At 33.1% G+C, this 16545-nt stretch overlaps 1 protein-coding gene across 3 annotated transcripts in view; it reads right to left on the bottom strand.

Annotated features, from left to right (window-relative positions):
• Positions 1-16545, bottom strand: part of TCF12 (transcription factor 12) — a 407755-nt gene that overhangs the window by 187866 nt on the left and 203344 nt on the right. For all 3 annotated transcript variants that reach the window (XM_051980716.1, XM_051980717.1, XM_051980718.1), the window contains exon 5: positions 8247-8349. In XM_051980716.1, coding sequence (XP_051836676.1) covers positions 8247-8349 — 103 coding nt within the window. The remainder of the gene's footprint in view (positions 1-8246; positions 8350-16545) is intronic.

Raw genomic sequence — 16545 nt, 5'->3', positions numbered from 1 at the left:
AAAAGGTAATATTAATACATTTTATAAAGTCACTTGATTGAAATCTTAACAGAAAAATGTAGAAGAAAAATCTGTGCTTAACATATGTTCATATGTCTAAAAAGGAAAAAAAAAGGAGGAGAAAACTCAAGGAGAGAAATGCTCTGCACTTAATGCTGTCACTAAATGACTGCGTAATTTAATTTCCTTGAAACCCATTAGCTTTCACTAAAGGAAAATGAAAAACAGATGAGAGCAATTCTTCAGTGTGAGCAGAATTCATTTAATGTAATACCTGGGAAGAAATTTATAAGAACAACTGTATCACAACAAATGCAGAGCATCATATCAGTTCTCAAATCTTTCAGAGGTGAGAGAGACAGCTAAAAATTAGAGATGAATAGCAAATCAAATCAGAAAATTCTTTAAACATAAACTGTTAATAGTTTTATGTTAAATCCTAAAATAATAATTCTATGTTAAGGCTAAAATTTATTGAATTCTATAACTGATATTTGTCCTATAGAAATTATTTCTACAAGGACCTGGTGCAGAATGTTGCCTTAGGCATGTCACTCAACCCTGATTGCCTCAGTTTCCTCATCTGTAAAATAAACTTGAGAAGTAAGAAAATGGAGAAACCACACAACAAATCTGCTGACTATTACCTGTGAGATTTTAGCCAAGTCATCCAATCTTTTATTCTTATCTTTTAAAAGCAAAGGGATACAACAAAATGATCTCTTAAAGTGATTTATCCAATTTTTAAACCCATCATCCTATAAACTGTATTTTTATATTTCTTATTGATAAACTTAAAATTTTTGCTCTAGAGAGCTATTTTTGTTCTACCATGATAACAACTGATAGGAGAAAAACTTGAATAAATATGACAAAATATGCTTAAAATTTGGCAAAGCAGTAGTAGAAAATATAATAAAAATCTGCTTTGTCAGTGTAGAATGGACAGCGACTTTATGATGATTCTATATCATCATACTAATGTGTAAAAAGTCTGAAATTTTCCACAATCTAAAAATAAAACAGTTATTCTATTGCTTAAAGTGTTCTTATGTTATGCAGAGGGCCACTTGAGAAGATCATGCAAAAAAAAAAGCCACAAAAAATTTATAAGTTAACTATAAATAAACTAATTGATTTAATTTGCTGTGCAGCAGTATTAGACGCCAATTCCTTTTTAATTGCAACTCCCTAGATAGTGCAAAGAAAACCTGAAGTCTAACCATTCTCCTGAGACAGCATAAAAGTGAAAAACAAAATCATGTATTACAGTACAATAATGCATATAAAGTCATTTTGCTACATACAGATGGAAAATCTGATTTTTACAAATGTTTACATTTTCTAAGACAAAAAGTTAAAATCCAAGCTTATATAAGTGAAGTAAGTACAAAACTCTCAAAAGTGAATGCTATGGTGAGTTTTTTGGTACTTAAAACATGTTTCTAAGTACCCATAAAAACCAAAGTCATTCAAAACTTCTTGACTTTTAGCCATGTTGAACAGTATAAATGTTTCCATTCGCTAACCAAAGAGGACTATTTAACAGAAATTATATCAAAATATTGTTTGAGTCTCAGTACAAAAATTGCAAAGATTCACCCCAAAATTGAGATTCTATAGCATGTAGTATTTACACCCCCCCCCCACATATTTATAAGAAGACTACTGTTTTGAATAAAAACCTAGAGTGTTTAAACACCTTTAAATAATGTACCAAAGTAGTTCAAAATAGGATTTAAATATATTGGCAGTTGTTTAAAATCAAACAAAGGCATAAAAATGTTACTAGATAAGAGAAATGCTATAGACAGAAGAAAGTTACAGGTTATATTTTTGTTGCCAGAAAGAACCATATTCTTCCATGGGGGCTTGGAAGGCTGGGATAAAAAAAAATATGACTTATTATGTGAGTAAAAACAGCTTTTGAAAGACTACAACCAGCTCACCCAGTTCCAGCTCATCATTTTGAAGGGGTGCCAAACAGTTTCCAGGATTCTAAACAAGGCCTCCCTATTCCAGTCCTGTACACTGAGTAAACAGCTCTAATTCTGAATACAATGGACTACAATGCCTTCATGAACTCTCACCCTGATTTAAGCCAGGCAGACAAGGGGAAAAAAATGCCAAATTCAGTGATAGTATCAGCAGTAAAATAGCATTATAAAAACACTTTTTAAGAACTAAATTTCACATGATACTGTGATTAATACTACATAGTAAAATAATTGCAAAGGCTTCACACATCCTAAAGGAAACCTAACTTGAGCAACTCTAATGTAGATGCATTATGGTGAACTGCTCAATCAGATAATGGGACCAAAGCTAAGAATATCAGTATGTAGCCACTTAATTTAACAAACTTAAATAAGAAAGTTCATAGTAACTCAAACCATGGAACTCACATTTAAAGGTGGTCATTGAAGGAGTCTGTTCTAGAGTTCTCTAGAGCAAATTGTTGGTCAGAAATCTGTCATAGACATGTGGGGCTGAGATAAAGAGCTTTGCATCAAAGAAAGTCCTTCAAAATGATTTCTTAAAAAAAAAAAAAAAGCAGCCTAATCAAATACGAAAAAGACCCTCAAATATATTTCTAGGAAGTATTTGACTTAACAGATAGAACGTGTATACCTGTTCAGTGCCTAATACGTGCAGGCCATCTTGCTAGATGCTCTGAAGAAAAATAAAAATGATAGTAGCAGGTCCTCTGTCTACACAGAGGTTGTCATCTAGCAGGAAGAAATGAGGGATACACAGATATTATAACACAAGATCATATTTAAGTGCATAAAAGAGGTGCAAATAAAACAGTGGGCTCCCAAGAGTCAATCAGTCAACTCAGATTTATTAAGTTGGTACAAAGAAATGCAGCTGCATGATTCTTGCCCTCAAAAAAATCACAATCTAAAGGGGAAGACAATGAAAAAAAGTATATGAACAGAAGATCATTTCTGATTCAGTTAGAAATTAAAGGATACCTATAGTTTCACAAGATGCTGAAGAACACTGAAACAATAGAAAAATACAATGAACAATAGCAAAGAGGTACTAAACTACTACAGATTGGTTTAATTGTAAAGAATTTGTTAAAGAGTAATATGAGAAAATATTAAATTGTCGAAGACTGTTCCAGACTGTCAAAAATCTTGAATGCCAAGTAAAGGAGACTGAACTTATTTCAGCAGACAAAAGGAAACTGACTGCAGGGTTCTGAGCAAAGATAAATCTGGCAATGATATAAAGCATGAATTGGAGATTTCATAGCTAAGCCAAGAGGTACTGGAAGTCTCAATGAGTTTACTGACCACAGATATATAGGTGAGTTGTTCTTATGTGTGCAATGTACCCTAAGATTGAATTGTGTTCCAAAAGTCTAATATTGACAAGCCAGTTGGTTTGAAATTCAAAATTCATTTTCTTGTAGAAATAATATTTAAAAGAGGTTACAGTCCACAAAACCCAGCAGCACCCTGTTTCACATGGAGTTGTAATATATCTGAAATAGATGCCTACAGGACAGAAATCCTTACTGTAATCTGATTCAGGGATTATAGAGTCTAGTTATAACTGAAAAGGCAAGCTCCTTCTCTCATCCTAAAGGTGGGGGAAGAGCTGAAATCTCAAGAAGGGGAAGATGTGAGTAAAAGAACATTGAGGGTAGAATATGATTCCCAGCATGAAATGACCAAATGAGAATGAGAAAGAACTAGACAAGGATAGGAGATTGGCCATTTTGAGGTTATTTAAGCCATGACATAACTAAAAAAAATACTAATGGTAGCCTGATGACCCCGTATTCCTTAAACACAGAAGGTAATGAGAAATGAGGAAAGAGAAAGCTCTAGCTGGGGAAAGATTTCAATGGCAAGAAGGAAGGGAGGCATTAGAAAGTAATTTAAGTTAAATATTTTAAATCAAGGAGTGTTTGATACTTAGACCAAGGAAGTCAAAACAATTATGAGTTACTATGAGTCTTAAATGACCTACTAAATGGATAGAATTAACATCACACTTTTTACTTTTCAGAATGTCATCATAAATTAAACTAATTTTATCTTCATAACCACCCCATGAGATGGATGGGGTCCACAAGAGTGCTGTTCTATCTAAATAAGTTGTATTAATAAATAGAATACTGAATTAGGGGTCAGGAGCACTAGCTGATTTACCCTAAACTAATTAAGTGACCTCATTTTTTTTTTTAACTGGCAAAATGCTAATGATTATCTAGGCTCCTCTCTGTACCATATAGAGATGTTACTAGATATAAGAATATAGGAGCCCTTAAGAATATTTATTCTAACTCTCTCATTAATCAAATCAGGAAACTGAAGCCTAAAAAAATTTAACTGACTTTGCCCAATTTGAACTCCTTTGCTGACTCTAAATCCCACGCCCTCTCCTACAATCTCATGCTAATAGTTAGATCACAGAATCAACGTTTTTAGAGTTGAAAGGGATGTTAGATCTATCATTCAATTCCCTCAATGAGGAAAATAGCATAGTGAGGTGCTGCTGAAGGTCTATTAGCTAATACATAGTAGACATGCAATTAGAACCTGCATCTTGACTCATTCATTATTCTCTCAACTCAACATAACAGAGACTATTTTGGACCAATAAGTGAATAATCCATGAAGTTCAAATGAGGTCTCAGGCACAATATACAAGTTTTATAAAAAGGTATACTATGTAAGTCCAAAATTTCTTGGCAAATCAGGTACTTCAACACTTCCCTCTCCTCACCTATTTTATTTCTTTCCTTTAGAATAGGTCAGTGGTATTGATATTAAAAGTTAAGGCAAAAACAGTGAGGATGGAAGAAGACTTCTATAAAATAAAATTGATTAATCCTTAACTGCTATGACATCTATCAAACAAAGGAGGGAGAGAAGAGGAAGAATAACAAAATTGGGAGTTAAAAGAAAGAAGGGAACTTTAATTGGAATATTTTCTTACAGAGAAAAAAACTACAGCCACATACAGAAGAGATCTGGAAATAAGATCAAACTTTGCTTAGGAATACTACAGGAATTCATAGCTACGGTCAATGTATCTCAGCTTCACATTGAGAGAATACAAATCTGTTTGATGCTAATTACTTACCCTTGTGCCAAAAGGATGTACTTATTTCACTTGAAACACAAGAAAAGCCCTCTTTTCCATACTGACAAATCAACAGGATAATTCTAGAATTCATTAGAGAGGAACACTAACTGATCCAACATAATAGCTTTACTTCCTGTGCAAAACACTTCAAAAATATCTAAATGAATATGGAAATGCATCTTTCTGTGGCAAATTGTTCATTATTGAATCATTATCAACCCTTGTTAGACAAAATTTCTCTTTTTTGCAATGTACAAGATCATTAAAATGTTTGAGAGCTCCATCATGAAAGACAGTGGCACTTTATAATCCACTATCTCTTCAGGCAAATGTGCTTATGGCTGAACATAATACTCAAAATAACAACATTCCCCCGACATACAATTCTCTGCTCTTCTCCCCCACCCCTTTTAATGGTGCCTTTAAATGTTGACAGCAATGATGAAATATGTTGCTGCTTTCTGTACCAGCTTTAACTGTTTCAGTGAAATTCCTCAGCCACAGCTTCTACTAAGAAAAAGACACCTATTGTGATGATGATCAGGTCTCTGTGGATAAACCTTCTTCTAACCCTGCTTGGCCTGTTTTGCCTGTTTTGACAAACTTAAGCTTCTCAGCTCAAACTCCTTTAAATTATGAAACAGCTCAAAAAATGCAGCCATTCACAGGAGCTTTACCTTGTGCTATAAACCCACATATCTCCTTGTATCTTAAGTGCTCAATTACTGCAGCTCACATCAAGTTGGATTGGTTGTGGCTGTCTGGAGCAGCTCTACAATTTGAAAGACATTCATTTCCAAGAGCAAGCTATTGTCATGCAGATAGTCTTTAGACTATGATGTTAGATTGACAATATACTCAGTTAAAATACCTCATTTGATCACTTTTACTGAAAATAAAGAGAAGGAAGTATAGTAAATCAGATATTGCTAATGACTAGTGAATTCTTTTTCAACATTTCTAGCTAATCTTTGCAGGGTTATCCCTCCTCCACCCCCACCCCCCATATGTAAATGAACACTTTCAGATTAGATGGTTAAAACTTCCAAAGGAAAACTTATGGTTTCTAAAGCTGTACCTGATTAACTATGCAATGCAATTCAGAAGAATGCAAATTATGTTCTGTGAACTGTGGAGAAGAGACCAGGCTGCTTATATATCACAGTTACTTTATTTTATTTCATGGCCATTTTAGATGTTGATTTTATATGTTAGATATTAGATAATTATTATTAGAATCTTTTAAATAGTTATCTGAAAACAGCCGGAATTTTAGGCACATACTCATAATTGCTCCAACTGAGGCAGAACTGAAAACGTTACCTCGAAGTGAATTACAGAAATATTTTTAGTCAACAGCTGCTCAAAGCAAGAGACTGACATGCATACCTCTTATGATTCATTTAATTCCCATCCTCAATTCCCTGCAATCTCAACAGTCACCTCAGTTCTGAGCTGTGCTAATGATGTAATTTTACTGTATTTAGAGTCATCTCTGTGAGCTAATAATAAAAGTAACAACAGCAATAATAAAAGGGCAATTTGTTTCTAAAATTAAGGCCTCCACTGAGAAATTTATAATTCCTGTCCAAACTCCAAGAAATAAAATCTCATTTTTCCCAGGCCCTCACTCTCACAATAAATTAAGTAGAACTCTGTGTCACTTTGACAAGCTATACTTACCTATAATATTACATTGATGGGAAGTACTTAGCTTAACATTAATATATGCCAAATATATTAAGAAAGTTTCACTTCACCAACTGAAAAAAAGCAATTTTTTAAAAAACAAATTCTGAACTAAACAATAAAGAATGAAAACTGACTTCTCATGCTAAATAATGGAAAACAACAAACTTTCTGTAGGCTAATTTTTTAACTAGTAGGAACAGGAAACTATTTTACTAGGGATAAAGTTATTTTTTCATATCTCAAGATTTAGTTTACAAGTGACCCTTATTAAACTATCTGCTGCCCTGGGCAATAAATGTATTTCAGTTTCAGATTCTGTCTGTTAAACACCATGGAGGAAATGAGAATAAAGCAAATGAAAAAAGAAAGAAATTGCAGACCACTAGGATTTTGGATTTGGGTAATCCACTTAGATTAGCATGGCTGTGTCTTATACAGACAATGCTAAGATCACAAAATAGGTCACATCCATAAGAAACAGGCTATGTGATACAAGCAAAGTCAATCGTACCAACTGCTTTCTTTATAGAAAGTAAATGTGTCTTTTATGTCTTTGTCCTAAGCGCAAACATTTTATGTTCTTGGGCCCCAACTTCGGGGAAATAGGGAAAAAACATGGAACAGGGAGATAGAGTATGCTATAGATATCCTCTTTTTCACAAGGTTGAGAAAATGTGGGGGGAAATCAGTGGAACAATCAAACTTCATTTAAAAATTTGCCAAATTTCACTCCATTTTGACATGATCAATGCTCCTTTATATAAGAAACAGGGCACCAGAAAAAGAGGATTGTCATCAGGAAAATGGACAGGAGATGCCACTGTATAGAAATTATTTATAGATACTAAATATACTTTGATATATAATCTTCATTTTTACAGAAAAAAATCTGTTTCATGTAAACTGCATATAACAAATAAGAAAATGTTTCTGTAACATTAAATAAATGAGAAATGAATGAACAGTTGCGAGATTTTGCTTTTTAGAGACAACTGTTTTCAAGAATAAGCAAAATGGCCTTCCTGATCTACTCTGGGTTTACAGGAGTCAGGTAAACACACCCCCATACCCACTTTCCATTCCCTCACCTCATTTAAACAAACGCTACAACATAAAATTCTTTTAAATGGTGCTTCTCTGCTAAAGAAAGAAGGAGCTTATATGATACTCCTGCTGACCAAATTTCTAGCAGAACTGTCAGCTATATCACTGCCTCCTCCTTTCTGAGAGAAGGACAATGATGCTTTGTGAAGGGAAGGGCAGGCCTTTATGGAGTAGCAAGCTCCACCAGCAGAGCCCCCGGTTGAGCGAAACCCTCCGTTGCTATTAGAAACTCACAAACTCCCAGATGCTTGATGTGTTACACTGAGACAAGAGGATGAAAAATGCTTCTTTCTGACCAAAGAGGCTTTGAGGGGGCTACTTGGAGGGAATTACCTACTTACCCATCAGATTTGAGTTCATGAAAGGTGTCGGGGACAAGCCTTCGTGGGCCCCTAATCGACTGTCATTCAAGTGATCACTGTAATGAGGGCTGTCTGCAAAACCCTAGGGAAAAAAAAAGACCAGAGTATTAAAGAGATTATTTGGCAGTCCTGCTAATTGAGTGTAATGACACTCTCCTAATTAATAGACAGACTTATAATTGGTGATTCTGTTTATTGTTTTATTTTAAAAACAAAGAAGAAGAAGAAAAATACTACATTATAGCAAATGTACCATTAATGTTTTCTAAGTATTTGTTGAACTTTTCTCTGGAAAAAAAAAAAAAAAAGGAAAAAACTTCTGTAGGTTTCTCAACATAAACATTTTTGGCCCACTGTTGTCAAACAATATTCTATAATTTTATAATTTTCTGTAGTTGACTGAGAGATTTTAGGCATGGAGTAAGGATATAAAGATTGCATCTACCAAGAAATACTGTTTGCAATGAACTTTTAAAAGGCTCTTCATATCAGAAGAAAAAGTTTAAACACCAAAATCTGATAATAAGAAAATACATGATTATGGATACCAAAACACAGGGAAATGTTTACATTTCTTTCCTCACTGATTCCTTGGCACTTTGGTTCCTATAACTAAAAGTAAGACAATTAGGAACTTTGTTGAAAAACATTACATATCACTCCCCAGTTATTGTTGTTGTTTTAAATCTATTGCCTAGCAAATACAAAATTAAAAACAATATTCCATTCAAAATTTTTCATGCTAATATAGCTAACAAAGTCGTTGGAAAATTAGGTATTGGATCCAAAGGGAAAACTTTTTCTCTACAACTTAATCTTTTAAAAAGTGACTGAAAAAATGAAATATACTCTGAAAAAAAACCCAATAAAGTAGATCTTGTCATTTCATGAGTACTATGATTATGGTTCATTCAGAATATGCTTTTCTGAGTGAGAAAGAGGAGGTAGGATAGTGAAGAAAGAGAGAGAGAATACTGAAATTTTCCTGGAACTAGGTGTTATCTGAACCAAATGACAACTTTATGAATTAAAAGTGCCTTAAATGCTAAAACTAAAATCACTAGGCATAGTCTTTAATCTATAAAATTCTTTTTTTTTAAATTTTGAAAACTTTTAATTCAATTAAAGAAAAGTTACAGGGACATACCTAAACACTCTGCTTTAAAAAAAAAAAAAATCAGAGTAAATGCTAGAGAAACTGACAGAAAGAGGCCCATGCAAAGGAAAAAACTGCTCTGGCTCTCAGCAACCAGAAACCACCCAGAATCCCCTGGGACTATAAAATCATCAATCACTGAACATTTATCATTTTCCAGACTGCAGGCTAACATTCAAGACGACATTAATGGGGCTGAAACAGGCCTCACTATCTTTGCCGGCGTGCTGTCAGTTCAACCAAAGGGCTAGGAACTGAGGGCTAAATAACTGTCAAATCACGACAATTGCTTATGGATGCATGTCACAACTCCTTCTGCTATGCTGCTTTAAAAGTAATCTCCTGGGAATCCTAACTCCCAAATGAATCTTTGTTTCATTTTTTCTCCTTTAGAATCACTGATACACATGTGATAGACATTCAAAAAGAATGTTGGTGACATTTATAACTTGGTTATGACCACAAGGGTGTCCTCTGGTAACCATGACCATGGATGGTCCCGTCTGTCACAAAGGCAATTCACAGCAGCAGCTGCCCAGAAAGGTGGAATGGCTGCTAGCTAAGGTCATCACATGTACTTTACTTCTGTGTTGTATGAAATAAACATGCCAAAAATACCAAGTAAAAACACTAATATTTTACACTTAGCTGATAACTTGTCATTCTATTTAAGCATACATACAAAATAGAACAGAATTACCAGCAAAATGCTCATTTAATTATTATGTCTTATCATCATCTAAATACTAACTATTCCAACAACAACAAGAAAATATATCAAGAAGAATGTGTATGCTATCTGTATATCACATTTGCTCAATGTATCTTTCATTGCTGGAGGGTGCTGAAAGAATAAATGAGCTGATATTTTCAAAATGCTTTGTGATGTTGATGCACAATAAGAAGCATTATTCTTTTTTGTCTCATGAATCTTAAATTTATAAAAATAAAAATAATTAATTTTATTCTTAAGTCATTACCTAAACTATAATAGTGGTTTTAAAAACATACCAAAATCTTAGGACACCTCTAAATAAGCACAGAAATAGTTAACAAATATAATCAATTCACAAACACATTTGGATAAGTCCTTTATTGGTTGTCTACAGAAAAATCTAAGAATATCACTAGCTTCTCTTTTACTAACCCAAATGTTTCAGTACTATATTCTCTGTCCATGTCATTTAGTATTATTTCAACATAATTTCACATCATTTTAAGCAAAACATAAGCAAGAAGCTTTGTTTTATTTTTTAATTTAGTATTTATTACATAATTTCTCAACTCTTTTTGCTCTACAATACACTTGTAAATTTCTAAAAATATTGTGAAATAACTGGGTAAGAGGGAGGTAAAGGAATGTATACATCCACTGATAAAAACTGATTTTATTTTGGAGAGAGTACTATTACTTGGGGGAAAGAGAAAAATTATTTGACTATAACAGAAAAAAAAATAAAAAGAAAAGAAAAAGATATATGCCTAGGACTCTGCAATAAAAATGAAGAAGAGGGGAGCAGATTCAAATTAGAAGCCACAAACCACCAATGTTCAAAGGAAATTCCAACTATGACCTGCCTGAGGAGGTGAGAGAGCACAAACAAGAAAACAAACAAAAATGGTCCAAGTAATAGCACATCTAAGGGAGAACTGGAGCCAACTTACCACAAATATATCAGTGGAGTCTTTTTGAAGTACTAGTGTGTCAATAGCCTATATGTAGAACATTGATATGATAAATGCCAAAGTCTAATATAAATAATCTGGGGAAATATTTACTATTCTACCTTATTCCTTAAGGTTTTCCTTCCTTTGCACTGTTAACCCATGCTAGTATGTATAACATATAATTTTTTAGGATAGCTACTATGCCAGGCATATAATGTATCTATGAACAATAAATTCTCTAAAAAGAGATTTTGTTCTGTGTCATGCTACAACTACCTATATATGTTTAATCTGACAATCAATTTGAAATTTTAATTCTGTCTTAATAGTCAGAAAGAAATACTGGAAAACTGGTTTCAACACTGGAAAACTAGTAGTTATAGCTACCGTCATCAATATCACATTAAGGTCCCAGGAGTCTCTGATAAAGTATAAACAATCTCTGAATCTCTATCCACCCAAACAAGATCTAATGCAAATGGGTAAGTAAATTATATTACCAGTTTTAAAGTAACCAATTAAGGGAAAATACATTTGTGAGAGCATTGTGTCCCTCTCCATATGAAGGAACTTGATTGGTTGACTTGAACCTAAAAGCTTCAACAATATCTTTAAAGTCTCTAAAGAAATTTCTTTAGTCTAAAGTGCCCACAAGGTTAGTTAATGCATTTGGTGTGACTAAGAGTTAGTTAAAAAAAAAAAAAAGAAAAAAAAAAGGGTGGGGGATGAAATATGGGGAGTGAAGAAAGCTGGAGGAGGAAAAAAAAAAGCAATCAGAGCAGTGGAGTGGAAAGACATTGGTAAAAAGATGAAGTACGAAAGAGTTGGTGATATAGCCAACAAAAGGGTTAAATGACTAGACTAGAGCTGGTTTTAAGGCAGGAAAAAATTAGAAGGCAAGATTGAGTGAGTAGGAAGAATGAAAAGTTAGAATCAAGAAGATACTAAAACTGGATTATTATTCATGGAAATGATTTCAATTTTGGAATCTATTAAACGACTAAGATTATTAAATTCCATAACATGAGAACATGCTATAAACATACAGAAAAGTACTTAATTATAAAAAAGGTATTACCACATTTCTTTACCCAGAAAATTTTGAAACAGTGGGGCAACTTAAAATCTTAATAGGTATTTAAATTTCATAAAATTGATTTTTCCATTATAAATAATTATTTTGCACAAGAGGTTTTACTGCCTCTATGTACATAAGGAATGGGAAATATAAAACAGATACATGCTACCTGAATCACCCATGTTCACAGTGTGCCATCATTCATAGTATTTCCAAAACAGCACATGTAATTTACTCTTCCCATTTGGGGATAAAAATGAAAAATATACAATAAACTAGTTATTGATTTAAAATTATTTCATATATGGAGAGAACAAGGAGAATTGTTCAATAACATATGCACAAATTTATTCTATTTTTTTATTTTCAAATATAAAATGGGCAATATACAATTAAGAGCTGTTTATAAAAGCATTAGGAAATTATGAACTATGTGTTTCATACTCATCCCTCTGCTCTTTTCATTGTGTAGGAAGCTACAAACATTAATTCCTGCCCACTAATATGACAATAAGACCCAGGTGATCCATCAATGCCAATAGCTTTTTAATCTTCTCCAAAATGCATATTATCAATCAAAACTTTTCCATTAAAAAAAATCCCCCTAACATAAGAAGAGAAATAAAATAAGATTGAATCTGTCCTCCTTTTTTTTTTTTTTTTTTAAATCATGGCTACAACTACAAAAGGACAAAAATCTTTCTTCTTGATTTTAAGTAATTTTATTTTAAATTTTCTTATTTCTTCCAAAGGACAAAGAAGGCAGCATCAACAGAGCAGTCTTCTAAGGCCGTGACTCATTTACTCTGACTTTAGTTAATCTAACAAAACCTCTAATCAGAAAACTCCTGTAAAACAAACAAAAAAAAAAATTTTAAGATCTTGTTCACATAATTTTGAAATGTTCAAAAAAAGAAAATTGGCAAGGCAAGTTTCTGTAGGAAAACTAAATTAACCTGTATAGTGAGAGATCCATGCTAATATAGAACAAATGAATGTATAGTATAGTAGAAGAAATGATGGACTTTCCAGTTAGGAAACCTATTCATGTAACTTTTAGTAAATTACAACCTCCTTGGGCCTCAGTTTCCTTACTGAGGAAATAAGGATCTTGAGCTAGATACTCTCCAAAGTCCTTTGATTTACGGGGTGAAGAAGAGAAAATGTACTTGGAGGGTGGAGGGGTGGGGAGAAATGAATTTTCTTTTGGACATAACTGAGTCATTTTGAACTTAAAATATCTAAAACAGAATTCATCTCCTTTCTCCCCAAATCTACATCTACTCTTAACTTTCCTAATTTTATCATGTACACAACTATTCTTCCTTTTAGTATCTAGATTCCCAACCTTGACTTCTCAATGCCTCTCATTGCATAAATTCAAAGAGCTTCCAAGTCTCAATGTTTCTGCCTCCATGATATTCTCACATCAGTCCCTCTTTCTCTATATACAAGCCTACCATCCTGCTTCTGACCCTTATCACCTCTTGACTATTACAACAACTTCCCTCCTTAAACTCTCTTTCCACGCGACTCCACACACATCTTGAGGTCTTTCATGATCCCCACCCCAAGAGCCAGCATCTTCCATTCTAAGTAACAATGTATTGCTGGTGTCTTTATGTTCTGCTCATGTGTGTGTACGTGCATGTCTATGTGTACACTGGTTATGTGTGAATATATACCTAAGAACATGTGTATACATACATATACATGTATGTGTTTTCCCACAGAATATAAACTCTCTGATGATAGGGGCTATTTTATCTTTGTTTTTATTTCCTTTTAATGACTAGTACATAAGAACTTTAAAAATACATGTTAACTAATTATATCACAGCTATAAGAGCGATAATAGCTCGCATCTGATTAGTGCTTTGAAGTCTATGAAGAGAGTTCTTCATTCCAATCCTCAGAGGCAAGTTCTTCAGATCAGAGATCACCATCATTATCACAATCACTATCATCACTAGCATTTATATATAGCTTTAAGGTTTCCAAAATGCTTTGCAAATATTATTTTATTCTCACAACAATCCTCAGAAGTAGGTACAATTATTATGGCTATTTTTACAGATGAGTTAATTGACAGGAAGACTTGCTTAGGGTAACAAAGCCAGTTAAAAATCTAAGACTAAATTTGAACTCAAATCTTCCAGACTCAATGGCCACTGCTTTATCTACTCCATCTTATCTATAGTCACCACTAGTAATCAGAATTGCAACTCAAAATTAAATTGTATTCTTCTAAGTCATTATAAATTTTTTCTACTCTACCATGGCTTTCCTTTTTATTTCACAGACTCAATTTCAGACATCTGATCCCACATGATAATCTATACATTTTTGGCTATTAATAAAATCAGAAATCATTATGAAACCTTAGAAATTGTAGCTTATTAATGAGAATGTACTCTTAAATTCCATACTGGTTTGTTCCACAGAATTTTAGAAATAGAGGAAACCTTAAACATCTTCTACTTCAGTTTCCTCACTTTAGAAATAAAAATCAAAAGTAAAAGTTAGTGGTATATTGAGGGCTAAAAGCTAGATCTTCTACTATAGGATCTTTCCTACTATACCACAAAACCATAATCTTTACACTTCACTTTCTCTATCTGCAATGAAAAGGTCACATTATTTGCTCACAAAGATTTGAGACACGTCATTCAACAGTGATATACATAATTGTTATATATTGCTTCCATAGGATTCCAACTCTGATGAGAATTCCAACAAATTATAACAAAACTTTTTTCCATCCTAAAACATGTTAATACAATAGACATGTTGAAATACTCTTCACATTTAAAAAAAAAAGTTCGTGCTAAAATTAGAAATTTCCATGAAACATGAATGATTATCTCATTTACATATTCAAGCCTCTTAGCTTAAGTCAAATGTGGAAGCAGGTTAAAAATTTGAGTATAGCAATACTACATAAATCTATAGCTTTCTAAGAAAGTCCCTTAAAATATTTTTAAAAGCACTGTAGGCTACAAGAAAGTATTTAAAACTACATGAGGCAGACTATATAGATATACTCGATCTCTTAAGTCACAAAACAGAATTTTTACTAATTTCTTGCTCCAGTAAAATATTTTGGTTCATTCCCTTAAAATTTCATTTTAAATTCAATAAATATTTATTAAATGCCTGTGTGATGGACATTGAGGATACAAAGATAAAATACAATAAAAAGATTTCCAGTCTAATGATTAACGAGCTTGGGAAAGTAGAGATCAGGACACAAATAACTATAAATTTTAAGGGAGAATGAGATAAATACAAAGGAGATATTTGGGAAATGTGATAGAAGAAACTTAAGGAAAGATCAGGAAATGATTAAAAAAAAAAAAAAAGACAAAATCCTTACCTATGAACTTAGGTTTCTTAACTCAATCCTATAATCATTTAAAGTTCTTTAAATGCCTGGTTTGACATTTAAGGCTCTTTACAACCTGGCTCCTTTCCTATCTTTCCTTTCTCAAGTATTCCATGATCCAGTGAAACTAACTTGTTTGTAGTTCCTTAAAAAGAATACTGCATAGCTTTTACTACTGGCTCTCTCCTAGACTTAGAATACTCTCCTTCAATATTGTCTCCTGGTATCCCTAGCTTTCTCTCAAAACTCAATTCAAATTCTATCTGTTGCTACTGTCTTCCCTTTGAGAGCACCATCCATTTATAATGTATATACCATGTAAATACATAATTAATTGTATGTTGTCTCCTCCAACAAAATACAAGCTTCTTGAGAGCAGAGACTATTAATAAATTCTTTTTTTACTGATTGACAACGTCCTTTAACCCAAAGAAGTTCCTCAGAGTCCTTTAAATTGTTAGTTTCAGAAGTAAAAGGAGCTGGAAAATAGAATTTCAGAGCAGTGCCCAAGAAGCTACCATAGTTTTTCAGTAATTTACGAGTATCTATAAGTCACCATACAATGGATAATTAGGACCTGCTCCTTAGATTAAGTTACCCATAGGTTGTTATCCTTTTTAGGGGAGGAAGAGTGGGAGAAGTCATGGACCCCAGTAGTATAGTGCAGTCTATGCAGCCCTTCCTTCTCAGAATATTGTTTATAAATGCATAAAATAAAACATGCAGAATTACAAAGGAAATTAACTGAAATAAAATGTAATTTTTTGTCATCTACATCAAGTTCATGTATACCAAAATCTATCCATAAACCTCAGTTTAAGATCCCTCTGAGCTAGCTGAAAAGAAGTAGTAAATGTACTCTAAACAAATCCACAGAGAGAAGCCAACTATGAAACAATCATTGCCTAAGTAATGATTCAAGAGAAACCTCATTTCTGGTTAAAGTGAGTCTAATGGAACATAAAGATAAATTGAGAAAAGTATTGATTGA

This window comes from Antechinus flavipes, chromosome 2 (genome assembly GCF_016432865.1).
Source record: "Antechinus flavipes isolate AdamAnt ecotype Samford, QLD, Australia chromosome 2, AdamAnt_v2, whole genome shotgun sequence".
Lineage (NCBI taxonomy): Eukaryota > Metazoa > Chordata > Mammalia > Dasyuromorphia > Dasyuridae > Antechinus > Antechinus flavipes.
This window is presented reverse-complemented; position numbering and strand designations above follow the sequence as displayed.